The 12,570-nt window shown below is 39.8% G+C and overlaps 2 protein-coding genes across 2 annotated transcripts in view; one reads left to right on the top strand and one right to left on the bottom strand.

The window, feature by feature from the left end:
* jak2a (Janus kinase 2a) overlaps nt 1-8,406 on the top strand; it is a 42,043-nt gene extending 33,637 nt beyond the window's left edge. Inside the window, exons 14-24 of the mRNA XM_085279251.1 lie at nt 558-685; nt 871-1,009; nt 1,222-1,373; nt 1,669-1,819; nt 1,932-2,065; nt 3,462-3,651; nt 4,643-4,767; nt 4,873-5,045; nt 5,719-5,836; nt 6,098-6,211; nt 6,660-8,406. Coding sequence (XP_085135377.1) covers nt 558-685; nt 871-1,009; nt 1,222-1,373; nt 1,669-1,819; nt 1,932-2,065; nt 3,462-3,651; nt 4,643-4,767; nt 4,873-5,045; nt 5,719-5,836; nt 6,098-6,211; nt 6,660-6,767 — 1,532 coding nt within the window. The 3' untranslated portion in view covers nt 6,768-8,406. The remainder of the gene's footprint in view (nt 1-557; nt 686-870; nt 1,010-1,221; nt 1,374-1,668; nt 1,820-1,931; nt 2,066-3,461; nt 3,652-4,642; nt 4,768-4,872; nt 5,046-5,718; nt 5,837-6,097; nt 6,212-6,659) is intronic.
* Nucleotides 8,407-9,003: 597 nt separating this feature from the next.
* On the bottom strand, nt 9,004-10,307 carry rln1 (relaxin 1). Its single transcript, XM_085281214.1, has 2 exons — nt 9,955-10,307; nt 9,004-9,550 (listed from the first exon to the last, which is right to left on the bottom strand). The coding sequence occupies exons 1-2, from the start codon at nt 10,148-10,150 to the stop codon at nt 9,189-9,191; spliced, it is 558 nt and encodes a 185-aa protein (XP_085137340.1). The 5' UTR covers nt 10,151-10,307; the 3' UTR covers nt 9,004-9,188.
* Nucleotides 10,308-12,570: the final 2,263 nt, after the last annotated feature.

Raw genomic sequence — 12,570 nt, 5'->3', positions numbered from 1 at the left:
AATAGAAAAAGAGACCATTCACACATTAAACGAGCACTAAATAATGTCAAACTGTGTTCCTGTGGGCAGCTGAGACGATCAAACAGAGAGGGCAGAAGGTTTCTGACCCTTCGTTCAGACTGGATTAAGCCCTTGGGATCAACAGGTCACTAAGGGGCCACTGTAGTCTTTAAAGCAGCACACACGTGAAGTAGTGTATCTGGGAGCTGTTGTCAAAGTCTTTCTTCTTTTACATGTAATGGATGCAAAAAGTCAAGTGTGTGCATGTGGGCTGAGGGAAGTGTTTAAGTGAAGAAATGTCCGTTCAGTTTTATGAAATATATATAAACACCCCAAAATCACTACAAGAGGTAATCTCTGAGAATTTTACATGGTAACAGGGGAAGACTTCTGGGTAAGCACATGTGTATTACTACTCAACACAATCTTCAGTGAACCACAAACTGGTTAATTTAGTGCTTCATTTCATAGAGCTTTGTTGAAAAGATTTTCTTCATGGATAGAAGTAAATAAACAGATGAGTAAGTGAAACGATCTAATCTCAATCTCCCGGTCAGACATGATGGTGCAGGAGTACGGTAAATTTGGTTCACTGGACACTTACCTGAAGAAGAACAAAGGCTGTGTTAACATCACCTGGAAGCTGGAAGTGGCCAAACAGCTGTCCTGGGCTATGCACTATCTGGTAAGACTTACCAACTTAATGCTGTGTGACCCATACAGATTTCTTTTTAAATGTAAAGATTATGGACACATTTACACATTTTGAAATGAAGGGAAAAAAGAAACCAACATGGAAATGAACCTTTCATTGGGACTTTCCTAATGCTACGTTGATATTTATGTTGTCCCTATTGTAACTGAACACAGGAGGATAAAAACGTCATTCATGGGAATGTTTGTGCCAAGAATGTCCTTCTGATTCGAGAGGAGGATCGGAAAACAGGCAGTCTTCCATTCATCAAGCTCAGTGACCCCGGTATCAGCATCACCGTGCTGCCCAGAGAAGGTGAGAACGCCGACATCGCGGTCCCGAGGCTTGCACCTCACACCTGTGTGATGTTGGAATGATGTTCACTGCATGGTTTTTCCTTGGTGTGATTGTCAGAGATACCTACGAGGACATAATTTAGTCACCTTTTGCTTCCCTTTTCTTCATCTTTGGTCTGCATTTCCAACATTTAGTATTTTCCTGCATCTCTTTACATGTCTGACCTGCAGTGCTAGTGGAGCGTATCCCATGGGTGCCTCCTGAGTGCATTGAAAACCCTCAAAACCTGAGTTTAGCTACAGACAAGTGGAGCTTTGGGACCACGCTTTGGGAGATCTGCAGCGGAGGAGACAAACCTCTCAGCACACTGGACAGCTCAAAGGTCCAAAAAAACCAAACATGCATTGATACATTTTGTAAAATATTTAACTTTGGTTTTGAGACATAATTAGATAAACGGGTTCATTAGAGCGGCTTAGATTTGAACTAATTAGCTGTACAGATGTGAGGCTGGTCAGTCTGTTACAAAAAAGATACATTTATATTCCTGAACATGTGAAACTCACTAATTTCTTTTGTGAAAAGACAGGTTTAAAATGTTAAACTTTTAAAAACATGTCTTCTTTTCCAAGACAAGAACAATCAGGTACTTAATTTTGTTCTTTCCTGTTCTGTAGAAAAACTTGTTCTATGAGGACAGACACCAGCTGCCGGCTCCTAAATGGACAGAGCTGGCCAATCTGATAAACAGCTGTATGGACTATGAGCCTTTACACCGGCCCTCCTTCAGAACAATAATCCGAGATCTCAACAGTCTCTTCACACCAGGTAGGAACATGAATGGAGTCATGTGTGTCAGAGAAAGACCACCATGCATCACTCCAGCACGCTCGTTATTTCACCCAGATGTTGTTGAAAGTGACACGGCCGTTTGTTGCAGACTATGAGCTGCTGGTGGAGAGTGACATGGTGCCCAACAGAGCACGAGGCTTCGGCTTCCCGTGGGCCTCTGAGAACCAAGATCCGTCACAGTTCGAGGAGCGGCACCTCATTTTTCTCAAGCAGCTGGGCAAAGTGAGACATGCTCTATGTACACATCACTTATTTTTAGAGTTTGACTACTGTAATTTCCGCACTATAAGGCTCACTTAAAGTCCTTTAATTTTCTTAAAAATTGGCAGTGCGCCTTATGTGTGAATTCTGGTTGTGCTTACTGACCTCAAACCGATTTTTTGTGGTACACAGTGCGCAGAAATCTGTCAAAAATCTATTAGTACAACTTTTTTTTTTTTTTTTTTTTGTTAGTCCTTTATTTATCCAGGTAAAAAAAATCTCATTGAGATTAAAAATCTCAGTTCCAAGAGAGACCTAGCATCATGGCAAAAAAAGTCAAAATACACATACCACATAAATATATAACATTTAAAACAAATACAATATCCCATACCAACATCCCAACTTTGTTAAGCCATGAAGGCGCACGGCTTAATGGCTTGCCGGAGCATTACGGCTACCGTAGTCAGGAGCCTCGTGGAGTAATCCAGGAGAAAACTCTGCTTCATGTCCCAAAGTCAAACGAACACTGTGGCATCACTGAGAGTTAAAAACTGTCTAAATTCTTTCATCTTTAATAAAATGATCACCTGAGGTGTAACGATTAAGTTTAACATCAAGGCATCCATGAAAACAGAATTTATTAAATTTAATGGCGTTAGAAGTTAGCAGGATGTTAGCTCACTAGTTTCCACCTAAATATGATATAGCATGTTCTGACTGAGAGATTTCTGAAAGAATTAAAAGGTACAGCTCTGCTATCACTTCCAACATAAATGAAGACAGGAAACTAAATGGCAGTAACTTTTGTAGGGTTACTGAAATTGGACTAGCTGGTATATAATGATGTGCTACGTGATCACTAGCGACACAGCTATGTTAGCATAACATAAACACAGTGAAGCTAGAGGATGAATGCTAACTTTTTTCCACTCGATAAAAGCTAACTTGAGGATTCCTGATGGTTAGCGACAAATGCAATCGCATGGCATGATGCTATAAACGGACCAAACTTCAGTCAGGAGAACAACAGAGATTATCCATCCGCAATACGAGGTTAGTCATTAATATACTGCAACAACATGGGAATAGAGCAGCTGCGAGAGAATTCAACATTACTGAATCAATGGTACAGAAGTGGAGGAAGCAAGAAGAATGAGTTGAGTGAAGTTTGACTTACCTGACTGAAAAATACAGTAACTTTTTCATGTCATTAGAAATGTAATGTATATAAACAAAATCATTTCTAAACAGCTTTTATAGTCAATTATTATTTTTCCACCGGCTCATCATTTCCTTGTTTCCATTGGTGAAGATCCAAAAATACTATTATGTGCTAATTATTTATTATAAATGGAAATGATAGCATTTCTCTTTTAAAATGTGTTTTTCTTGTCTGTTTCATCTCACACTTCAGGGGAACTTTGGCAGTGTGGAGATGTGCAGGTACGACCCGCTGCAGGACAGCACAGGGGAGGTGGTGGCTGTGAAGAAACTCCAGCACAGTACAGCTGAGCACCTCAGGGACTTTGAGCGGGAAATTGAGATCCTTAAATCACTTCAGCATGAAAACATTGTCAAATACAAGGGAGTGTGCTACAGTGCAGGTATGAGCACATTGTTTGATCTCTATGGTGCTGTGAAACATTAAGTAACCACTTTCTGATTTCTTAGATTTTATTCGTCACACTTAAATGTTTCAGATCATCCAACAAATGTAAATATTAGACAAAGATAACCGTGCACTCTTGGAGTAATTTTGATAAGTATGGCAGTCCTGGCGAGGTCCACCACTGATCCATTTCAACATCGATAGACGTCAGTGGTTTTGTTTCGTAGCTGTTTTTAAGGGACGTGTTGCTTTTTGAGCTGTTTCAGCCAACCTCAATTCATCTTCTCAGTGTTCCAAAAGATGTGGTTATTTAATTAATTAATAAATATTTCCACACAGGACCTGGTACTGTTGGATAGCTTTTCTTCCATAATCATTGAAATCATTATTTAAAAGCTGCTTTTTGTCTTTACTCAGGTTATTGTTGTGTAATATCAAAAAGTGTTTGATCATGTGGTTTTTTAAGTTTGACAAATATTGTAGGCAAAAACTTAAAGAAATCAGCCGTGTGCTTTTTCACATTACTGTGCACTTGAACTTGTATTGCTCGTCATCTCCTATGACTTGGATAAACTGGATTACAGTAAAAACATTAAATGCTGTTGGTCCTATTTCAGCTTATAATTAAAGTTAGTAAATGTTGCTGTTTTGGTATAAAATATTGTTTCTTTTGTATATTTATGTTATGTAATTTTCCTTAATAATGTCAAGACGAGAGATTCACTTTTTTCTTTTTTTTCTCTTTTATTTAATGCAAACTTCCGTGAGCTGCTTGTTTCTTGATTTAATATTCCCACCCCGGCACATTTTCTAATGCATTATGCTGTTTTCCACACATTTGCTGCCTGGGGCGTCAGTGACCATGCCCAATGAAACAAATAAATCTGAATTAGCTCAGAAAACCCACTTTAGGCGAGGCCTCCGCTCCACCGCTCACATCGTATTCTCTTTCTCTAGTAGCGAACTCAACTCCCTTTTTTCTGCAGGACGAAGAAACCTACGGTTGATCATGGAATATCTCCCCTATGGCAGTTTGAGAGATTATCTCATCAAACACAAGGACAGATTTGATTCCAAGAAACTGTTGCACTACGCGTCACAGATTTGCAAGGTAACACAGTGCTATACAGAGATTCTTGCAAAACGCTTCTTCACAGTTCTTCTCGGAGCTGCTGCAAAATATATGCATTTGGTGTAACACATGAATTCCTTCCAGGGAATGGACTACCTTGGCACTAAGCGTTACATTCACAGAGATCTGGCCACAAGAAATATTCTGGTGGAGAGCGAGATGAGGGTTAAGATCGGTGACTTTGGTCTGACCAAGGTGCTTCCTCAGGACAAAGACTACTACACTGTCAGAGAGCCTGGGGAAAGCCCCATCTTCTGGTGAGGACCACGCTTAATCCTATCTTAATATCTTTTGCTTTTACTAGCTGTTACTTCCTTTCTTTAAATACTCTAACAGTTGTGAGATTTAAAAATTCGCAATTAAGTAAAATCATGATCCACACGGAGGCAAAGATTAGAACTCGTTTTTATGCATCCACTTTAAATGGTCTTCGGTCAGAACTTCATCTCCGTTTGATTGCGTTTAATAGACAGCTGTGTTTTTAAAAAATGTTTTTATGGATGTGACTTTCCGATCTGCCTTAATTGAACATAGTTTTTTCCCCGATAACTACCAGCTGGGGGCGACGCAGAATCAAGTCTGATTGTATAGAACTCTATGAGAAAACAACACTACTGCTCCTCCTGTATGACCTCAATAAACATTTTGCTCGTGGTTTAATGGTCTTTATTTAAAGTTTAACATCATATTGTGATATTAACTTTGGAAATTAACTGGAGTAAAAGACAAGATCAGAGAATCTCTATGGTTTGGCTACTTTTTGATTGGTTTGAGCTTTTGATTTGAGCCTGCAGTGTCCTCGGTTTCTGTTTCTAGCAACATCAAGTTGAGGCTTTAAATTTGGTATAATGTCCGTCTTTTATATGCAATCTGTGTATGGATTGCGTTATATATATGCTTGAGTCTTGAATGTGCTGCGGTGTCTTGCAGGTACGCTCCTGAGTCGCTGACAGAGAGCAAGTTCTCTGTGGCTTCAGACGTCTGGAGTTTTGGGGTCGTCCTCTATGAACTCTTCACTTACAGCGACAAGAACTGCAGCCCACCAGTGGTACTGTGTTTTTTTTTCTAGTTCTGCTAAGTGTTTCCCTCATTTTACTTTTAATTTCTTGGTCACTTGTCTCAATTGCTCAGTTGATTTGGAAAACAACTCACTGTAATTAGGCTGCAGCGTGGCTTAAAGAATCAGTTGATTGAGCACTCCTCTCTGCGTGATGTACTCAAAAACAGGAACCACTTCATTTTTCTTTCATGTTATTTGAAACATACTGCTTCTTCTTAACCAGACCAAATGAATTTTCTTCTGTTTTAGGTCTTTATGAATAAAATGGGCAATGAGAAGCAGGGCCAGATGATTGTCTACCATTTGATTGACCTCCTGAGAAATGGCTATAGGCTGCCTGCTCCTGATAAGTGTCCTACACAGGTCTGTTACTTTCTTCACCATAAGCTGCTCATTGTTTTGGTAAAATGTCTTGTGGTTCAAAGACAACAGAGATATAACTTGCTTATGATGTTTAACAACGTGAGTCTCACATAAGAAATTCATGTGGAGTAAAGAACCTATTAAACATAGTCCTCAGTGATCCTGAGAGGATTAAGATCAGCTAAGATGAAAATCATATATCTCAACAACACTGAACTAACCCAGATGACCATGTAAAATGAAGCTTTGAGTAAGATGCACACACAGTTTAGCTTGTGTTCAACAGCCATTTTATTAGATACACATTGCTGGTAGTGTGTTGGAGCTTTTAGCTTCCATAGCTCACCCCTAAAACTCCTGGGTTCTTACAGAAGGCTTCATTAGTAACACTTAATCTCTTTTGTTTTCTTAGAACTGTGTAAATAATGCTGTCCTGATGCCTCCCCAGATTCACAAGATTATGATGGAGTGCTGGAGCAATGACCCTAAACTGCGGCCTACTTTCAAGACATTAATCCATAGTGTGGAGACTGTACGAGATAGCGAAGAAAGATGAGGAGCATCGATCCGTGAACCTTTGACCTTTAGGCGTTGACTCGCGTGAGTCAGTCCTCTCCGACCTGAGCAAAACAACAAAGCATCTGATTTACTGCAGTTTGGAGTTGAAGTGATGGTAAATGGTAAATGGCCTGTATTTGTATAGCGCTTTTACTAGTCTCCCCCTAGGGACCCAAAGCACTTTACACACCCAGTCATCCACCCATTCACACACTGGTGGAGGCAAGCTACAGTTGTAGCCACAGCTGCTCTGGGGCAGACTGACAGAAGCGAGGCTGCCTATAAGTGATGTCAGTCTTCTTCCTATGGTCGCATGAAGTATTCACATGAACTGATGAATGAGTACACTACACTTCCGGTGCTTTCAGGAAGATTTCACCCTGGGACCAATTGTTTTCTTTGATGTGTTTGCACGTGTTGCGTTTTAAACGTCGAGAGAGGCGATAAAAAGTTTCAGTGTGATAGTCAGTATTTTTTCCAAGAATGTGAAAAGAACAAGCACCAACAAGCAGCAGTTACTGTGTACCTTTAAAGATGTAAAATAAGCAGGAAAGTCTTTTTTTGCATAAGCAAAGAGACTATGAGGGAACAAAGGCTCTGCAGTCTTCACATCACTGGGCGTAAATCACCAGAGCTGAACCCCAGTGCACGTGCTCATGAGCAGCTCTACTTGAATGAGCAGATTTCTTCCTGCCGATGCCCATATCGATTTTTTTTAGGGTTTTTATCCATGTCTGTAAGGACGGGACCCGCCATCGCGATCTTTACGAGATTTCTGCTTCTACAGTGGAAGTGACAGTTTTGAATGTGTCTGTGCTGAGAACCTGTGAGGTGACTGAAGGAATGAGCCGCCTCCTTGTTTATAAGGGGCAGGTTATGCTATTTCATTGAGGTCAGAGTTAAAATTTCACAAGGCATTGGGAAAAACCCCGCAAACTATCATAAACTCAGTGTAATTTTTGTTTCAGTGAAAAGCAGCCATTACTTTGTGAAACCTTTATTAATAATAAACAGTTGTGTTTTAATAATAGGGTATGAAGTTTTAAGCTTGTGCAGTTTGTAGATATGTAAAGTGATGTAAAGTTGATTTTTTTTGCACCTGGAGGGAAAGTAATGATGGGAAGTGCCTTTATTTTCTGCAGGAGACTTGTTGCCAGTCGTGCTTTTTATTAGGAAAACTGATTCGATTTTGTGGTCACGTCTTCGTTTTATACTTCGACACCTATTTAAAGATCCAGCTTGTGTGTTACATGATTTCTTTTTAGGTTTAAGACTGTCGGTGAATGTTTGTGGAAGACAGACTCTTTTCTCTTTGTTTTTAATCCCAAATGCTCTCTTTTCAAGTCGTTTTCTGGTGTGAAACTCAAATAAATGTATTATTAGCAATGAGACAGTGTACACTTTAAATGTGTGTGCGTTCTCCTGTGTTTTAACCTCCTATTAGGCACCCTGAATATTTCTTTCATGATACTTGACGATTGTCAGTTTATTCTGTTTTTGTTTTTTTTAAATTGCAAAACATTTGGGAGTTATCTTTTTCCATACCAGTATTATTGTGATGTATGTATATCAAATATGATTCCTCTGTGAAGTGTGTATCATTTTGTATCCAAAGATTTTCATAAAAAGCTCCAAAAATTCAACTGGTGTTTCTTTTTCCTTATTTGTTTTTAATTGTAGTTTGTTTCAGACAGGGTTAAGAAAAAGCTGCCATTTAAACTGTGCTCTGCTGGTTTACATGTGAATATCTGAAGATGTGAAGTTTATATATGTAAGGTGTTTGTGCTTTTTTAGTAGACAAGTCATACAGTAGCCGTAGCTCCATCTAAGAGCGTTTTTTAATGTGAAGTTAATGTGTAAACTCCATGATTGCCAGCAAGAGTTGAGATATTTTTATGTTTATTTTATTGAGGCTGAATGGGTTTAGGTGGGTGCAACAGTGTTAAAAGGACAAAAACCCTGCTCCTGTGGAGTATTATCCTCGGGCTGTTTAGAGAAAATCATCAGGGTGTTTTAATGCTGTGAACAAGGCCAGCAATAAGTTCCCGGCCTCCTAAATGACATTAATGTACAATACTGTCCAGTGTTAGTATGAATGCATTTCATGAATGTGGTCTGAGAGTCGACAGGCCAAAATATAGACAGAAAAAAATCTGATGCTGCTCAATATGTCATATATTACAGTATTTAAAATTTATTGACAAAGATAACAACATATAATACGTACAGATGGATTAAACAAAGGAGAGAGGAGAATGAAGACGATGTGAAGCTGGGGGAATGTTTTTCTTGTACACTACAGCATGAGTGGGAACAGCTTAATCAACACCAGACGTTTTCTGTACACTGTCCATTACTGCTCATCATAATGGCTCCATGATCGAGCTCGTGCCATCACCCACCCACCCTGCTTCCTGCCTCAGCACAAGCGTCCAATATCATTCTTGGTGCAGCCCTGGTTACAGCACATCCCTGCCACACCAAGTGAAAAGTTCCTCTTCTTCTTGCTTGGTAGGATCCAGTCAGCTGAACCCGGGGTCCCGTCTTGCTCACCTGCAGCTGTGGACAGATGGGAGTCCCCCAGAGGGGCGGGAAGACTCAGCGGTGGCTGCTGCTGCTGTCTGTCACCTGTGGACCCGTAAAGAGCCAAGAGGTCTGCCAGGGAGTAAGAGGAGGCAGTGCGGAGAGGAGAGTGGTTTTCTGCGAGGTCTGCATCACGTTGCCAGGTGTGCTGGCTCTCCTCCACTTTAACATCAGGGAGGGAACTCCACGGGAACAGATCTAGAGATAGAAAAAAAAAAAGATCAGCGACCTCAAATGCAATCAGGAAATTAGTGCAGGAAAGTGTACTGTAGGCCAGAAAAGACAAAGAAAATAGGAGAATAATGGAGAGTATTCACTAAAAGGAGCCGACTGTGGTGCTGAACTGTCGTGCTATACATGTATCAGGCATCATCAACGAATGAAAACAGCCTGAACTCATTCCAAAGTGCCATAGGTCAAAATTTAACAGGAAGTCTTTCACAGTCCTCCACCTGTGGAGCATCTTTGGTCTTAATGATAAATAAATACCTCACACTCTTCACAGATCTCCACCATTCACTGTAGTTTTAAACACGTCTGCATACATTTAATTAGTGCACACAAATGAAACAATTAGTGAAAGTGTAGCAGCATTAACTCACCCAAGTCTCCCTCCGTGGACCGTCTCCACCGGGAGCCACCACAGGTGAAGATGACCGCTCTGATGAACTCTCTCCCACACAGTTTCACCCCATAGTCCCTCGGTACGATCAGTCTGTTCATCACATCAGCATTCTCACAGCTGCACATGCTGCCAACACACACCACAGCCACGGCGAGAGTCAGTCTCCAGAGCATTGCTCACCTGTCCTGAAATTAAACTGCCTGGTTTGAGGTGCACAGGTGGGAGTCAGCTGGGCTCCGGTCTGATGTGTGCTGCAGATCCCGCTCGCTTCCTTGTTTCTCTGTCAGGAATATGCTCTTGCAGACTCTCAAACTGGGAAAGCTGCTTCTATCAGTCTGCTTTGTGTTCTTTTCTTCTTCGCTCTTTGGGAGTGGACCTTATATAGCCCTAGACACTAGTTCACCCAACAACCTGCCTCCCTTCCTCTCACACGCGTCATCGTCTTTCGGATTGATGACGATGACGTACGTGGAGTTATTTCTCTTGTGCAGTAATATCAAGTTTGAGTATGCACTCATTACTCACACATTATTACAGAAGACAAATGTTTAACATAGGCAGCAATTATTATCGGAAAACTTTATAAAAGCACTGAAAACATTTGGTGTCTTGTAAGATTGTAAGTGCTTTAGGCTGATACTAACATAATTAAAAAACAAAACAAAACGAGGTAGGTTATTGACTTTGCAGCATTGCATTCAGGGGGTACCTTTGCTGCAAGAGAGAAACTGAGATACTGAAGTCCTTTAAATATCTTTTACCGAATTCACGGCTATTTTGTTTGTTTTACTTTATTTGTATACAATACAGAAAACAGGACAAGTTAAAATAAACAAGATAAAAATGACAGATATTGAATTTAAAGCTTAGATTTTTTTAAACTTCCACTCTATGCTACTGTTTCTTTTTCTGCCTTCCCTAAAAATATCATAAAAAACACATTTAATGGGTTGTAATTACCATCTTCATTTATTGATTTTTATTTTTTCTTTCTTTTTCATACTTAATGTTAATTAATTAGATCTCTAAATCATCACAAATAGTGGTGTCGAGGCGGTGTTTGATTTTACTTGGGCTCATCTTTAATTTAAATCTGATTATATTTGGTTTTTCTGGTTATGGATGCATTTACGCTGTCATTCAGTACTAGCAGCTAGAGATTTCATTTACCATTTCTATTATGGAAATGTGATTTAACCTGGATGCAAACACTGATGTGAATAAAACATATGAGAAAAGCTTATTTATTACAGCTAAGAGTAAATCTTTGGGTAACTCATTCAGCCTTCTTATAGATCAATAGTAAGCTATTTTTAGTGCACAGAAATGTCCTAAATGTTCTTAATTTCCTCAGTTTGCAGATTTTAAGCATGCATGGAAATTAAAACTGATGTAAAAAAAAAAGAAGAAAAAAAGAGGCAAGAATGAAAAGAAGGAAGCAGGTGGAGGACAAGCACTACTGGAAGAGAAAATTTGAGATGAGAGTCTCTGTTTTTTTTGTAGCCTTATTTGTCATTCTTTAGACAAATGTTCCCTAGGTGCTGTCAACCTGGAATCCAAGCAGGAAGCATATTGGAAAAATAGTTTTTTCTTTTAATGGCCCTAAAGAAAAACAGTGATAACGAGAAGACAATAATTAACTGTCAGCAAGCGATAAAAAGATAAATAAGAGCACAAGACTGAAAATTATTCAAAGTTGAATGAAATGGAAAAACAACAACATAAATACTGCAAAACATAAAATGCTAAAAGCTTAAAAGCCATTTAAATGCCACCTGTAGATGACTTGTGGCATTCTTTTAGCAAGACTGTAACCTAAACTTTATGCGTCTGCTTTGTCTAACACTTAAAAAATGTCATATACTGACCTGCTCTGGTAAAGGTCAGTATATGACATCAACGGGTGATTAATTCAATAAAAATGTTGTGAAGATTCGACTCAGTAAGTTTCACACTTTGCAGGTGTGTGTGTGTCTGTGTGTGTCTGTGTGTGTCAGATCATCTGACATCTGCGAGGTGTTACAATCTCACCCTGCAGTGATGCCCACTGTGACCGCTGTGAACTAGGAGCGATAATATTTGAAAACGTCACTGCCACACACAAACGTAGAAGAAAAAAAGCAGATAACGTCATCAGGCATAGCAGGCCTTTAAAGCTAAATAAAGTATGGACACTGCCTTTACAGTAGCTTCATTGTACTTTATAACAAATTTTTTTATTCTTATAAAACATTTAAATGCCGATATCGGCACTGGCCTAAAAAATAAAGGTTAGTCTTTGTTTTCACCATAAGCTGGAGATATGAAAGGTGTGAGACAGACAGAGGGTGAAAGGGAAAAAGAGACGGTCAGTCCAGTGTCACAAACCCTGCATCCGCGCTGATGAACCTCAGCCACACGACTCTTTTGTCTGCCGTTCCTCATGTGACACGGTCTCACATCTGCACGCACACAAACACGTGCGCAGCATAACAATCGCTGCAGAGCACGACTGAGTGACATTCTCGTCTAAAAAGGCCTTTATTCTCAAAAAGTGCGGGTGTCAAAGATGAACAGGAAAGCGGCGTGACCTCAGTGATGATGAAAAAAGCAT

The sequence above is a fragment of the Mchenga conophoros genome, linkage group LG7 (genome assembly GCF_057382185.1).
Source record: "Mchenga conophoros isolate Kocher_MC1m ecotype Shallow Benthic linkage group LG7, M_conophoros_male_GT1.1, whole genome shotgun sequence".
Classification (NCBI taxonomy): Eukaryota; Metazoa; Chordata; class Actinopteri; order Cichliformes; family Cichlidae; genus Mchenga; species Mchenga conophoros.
Note: the sequence above shows the minus strand (reverse complement) of the source record. Positions and strands in the feature narration are given on the sequence as shown.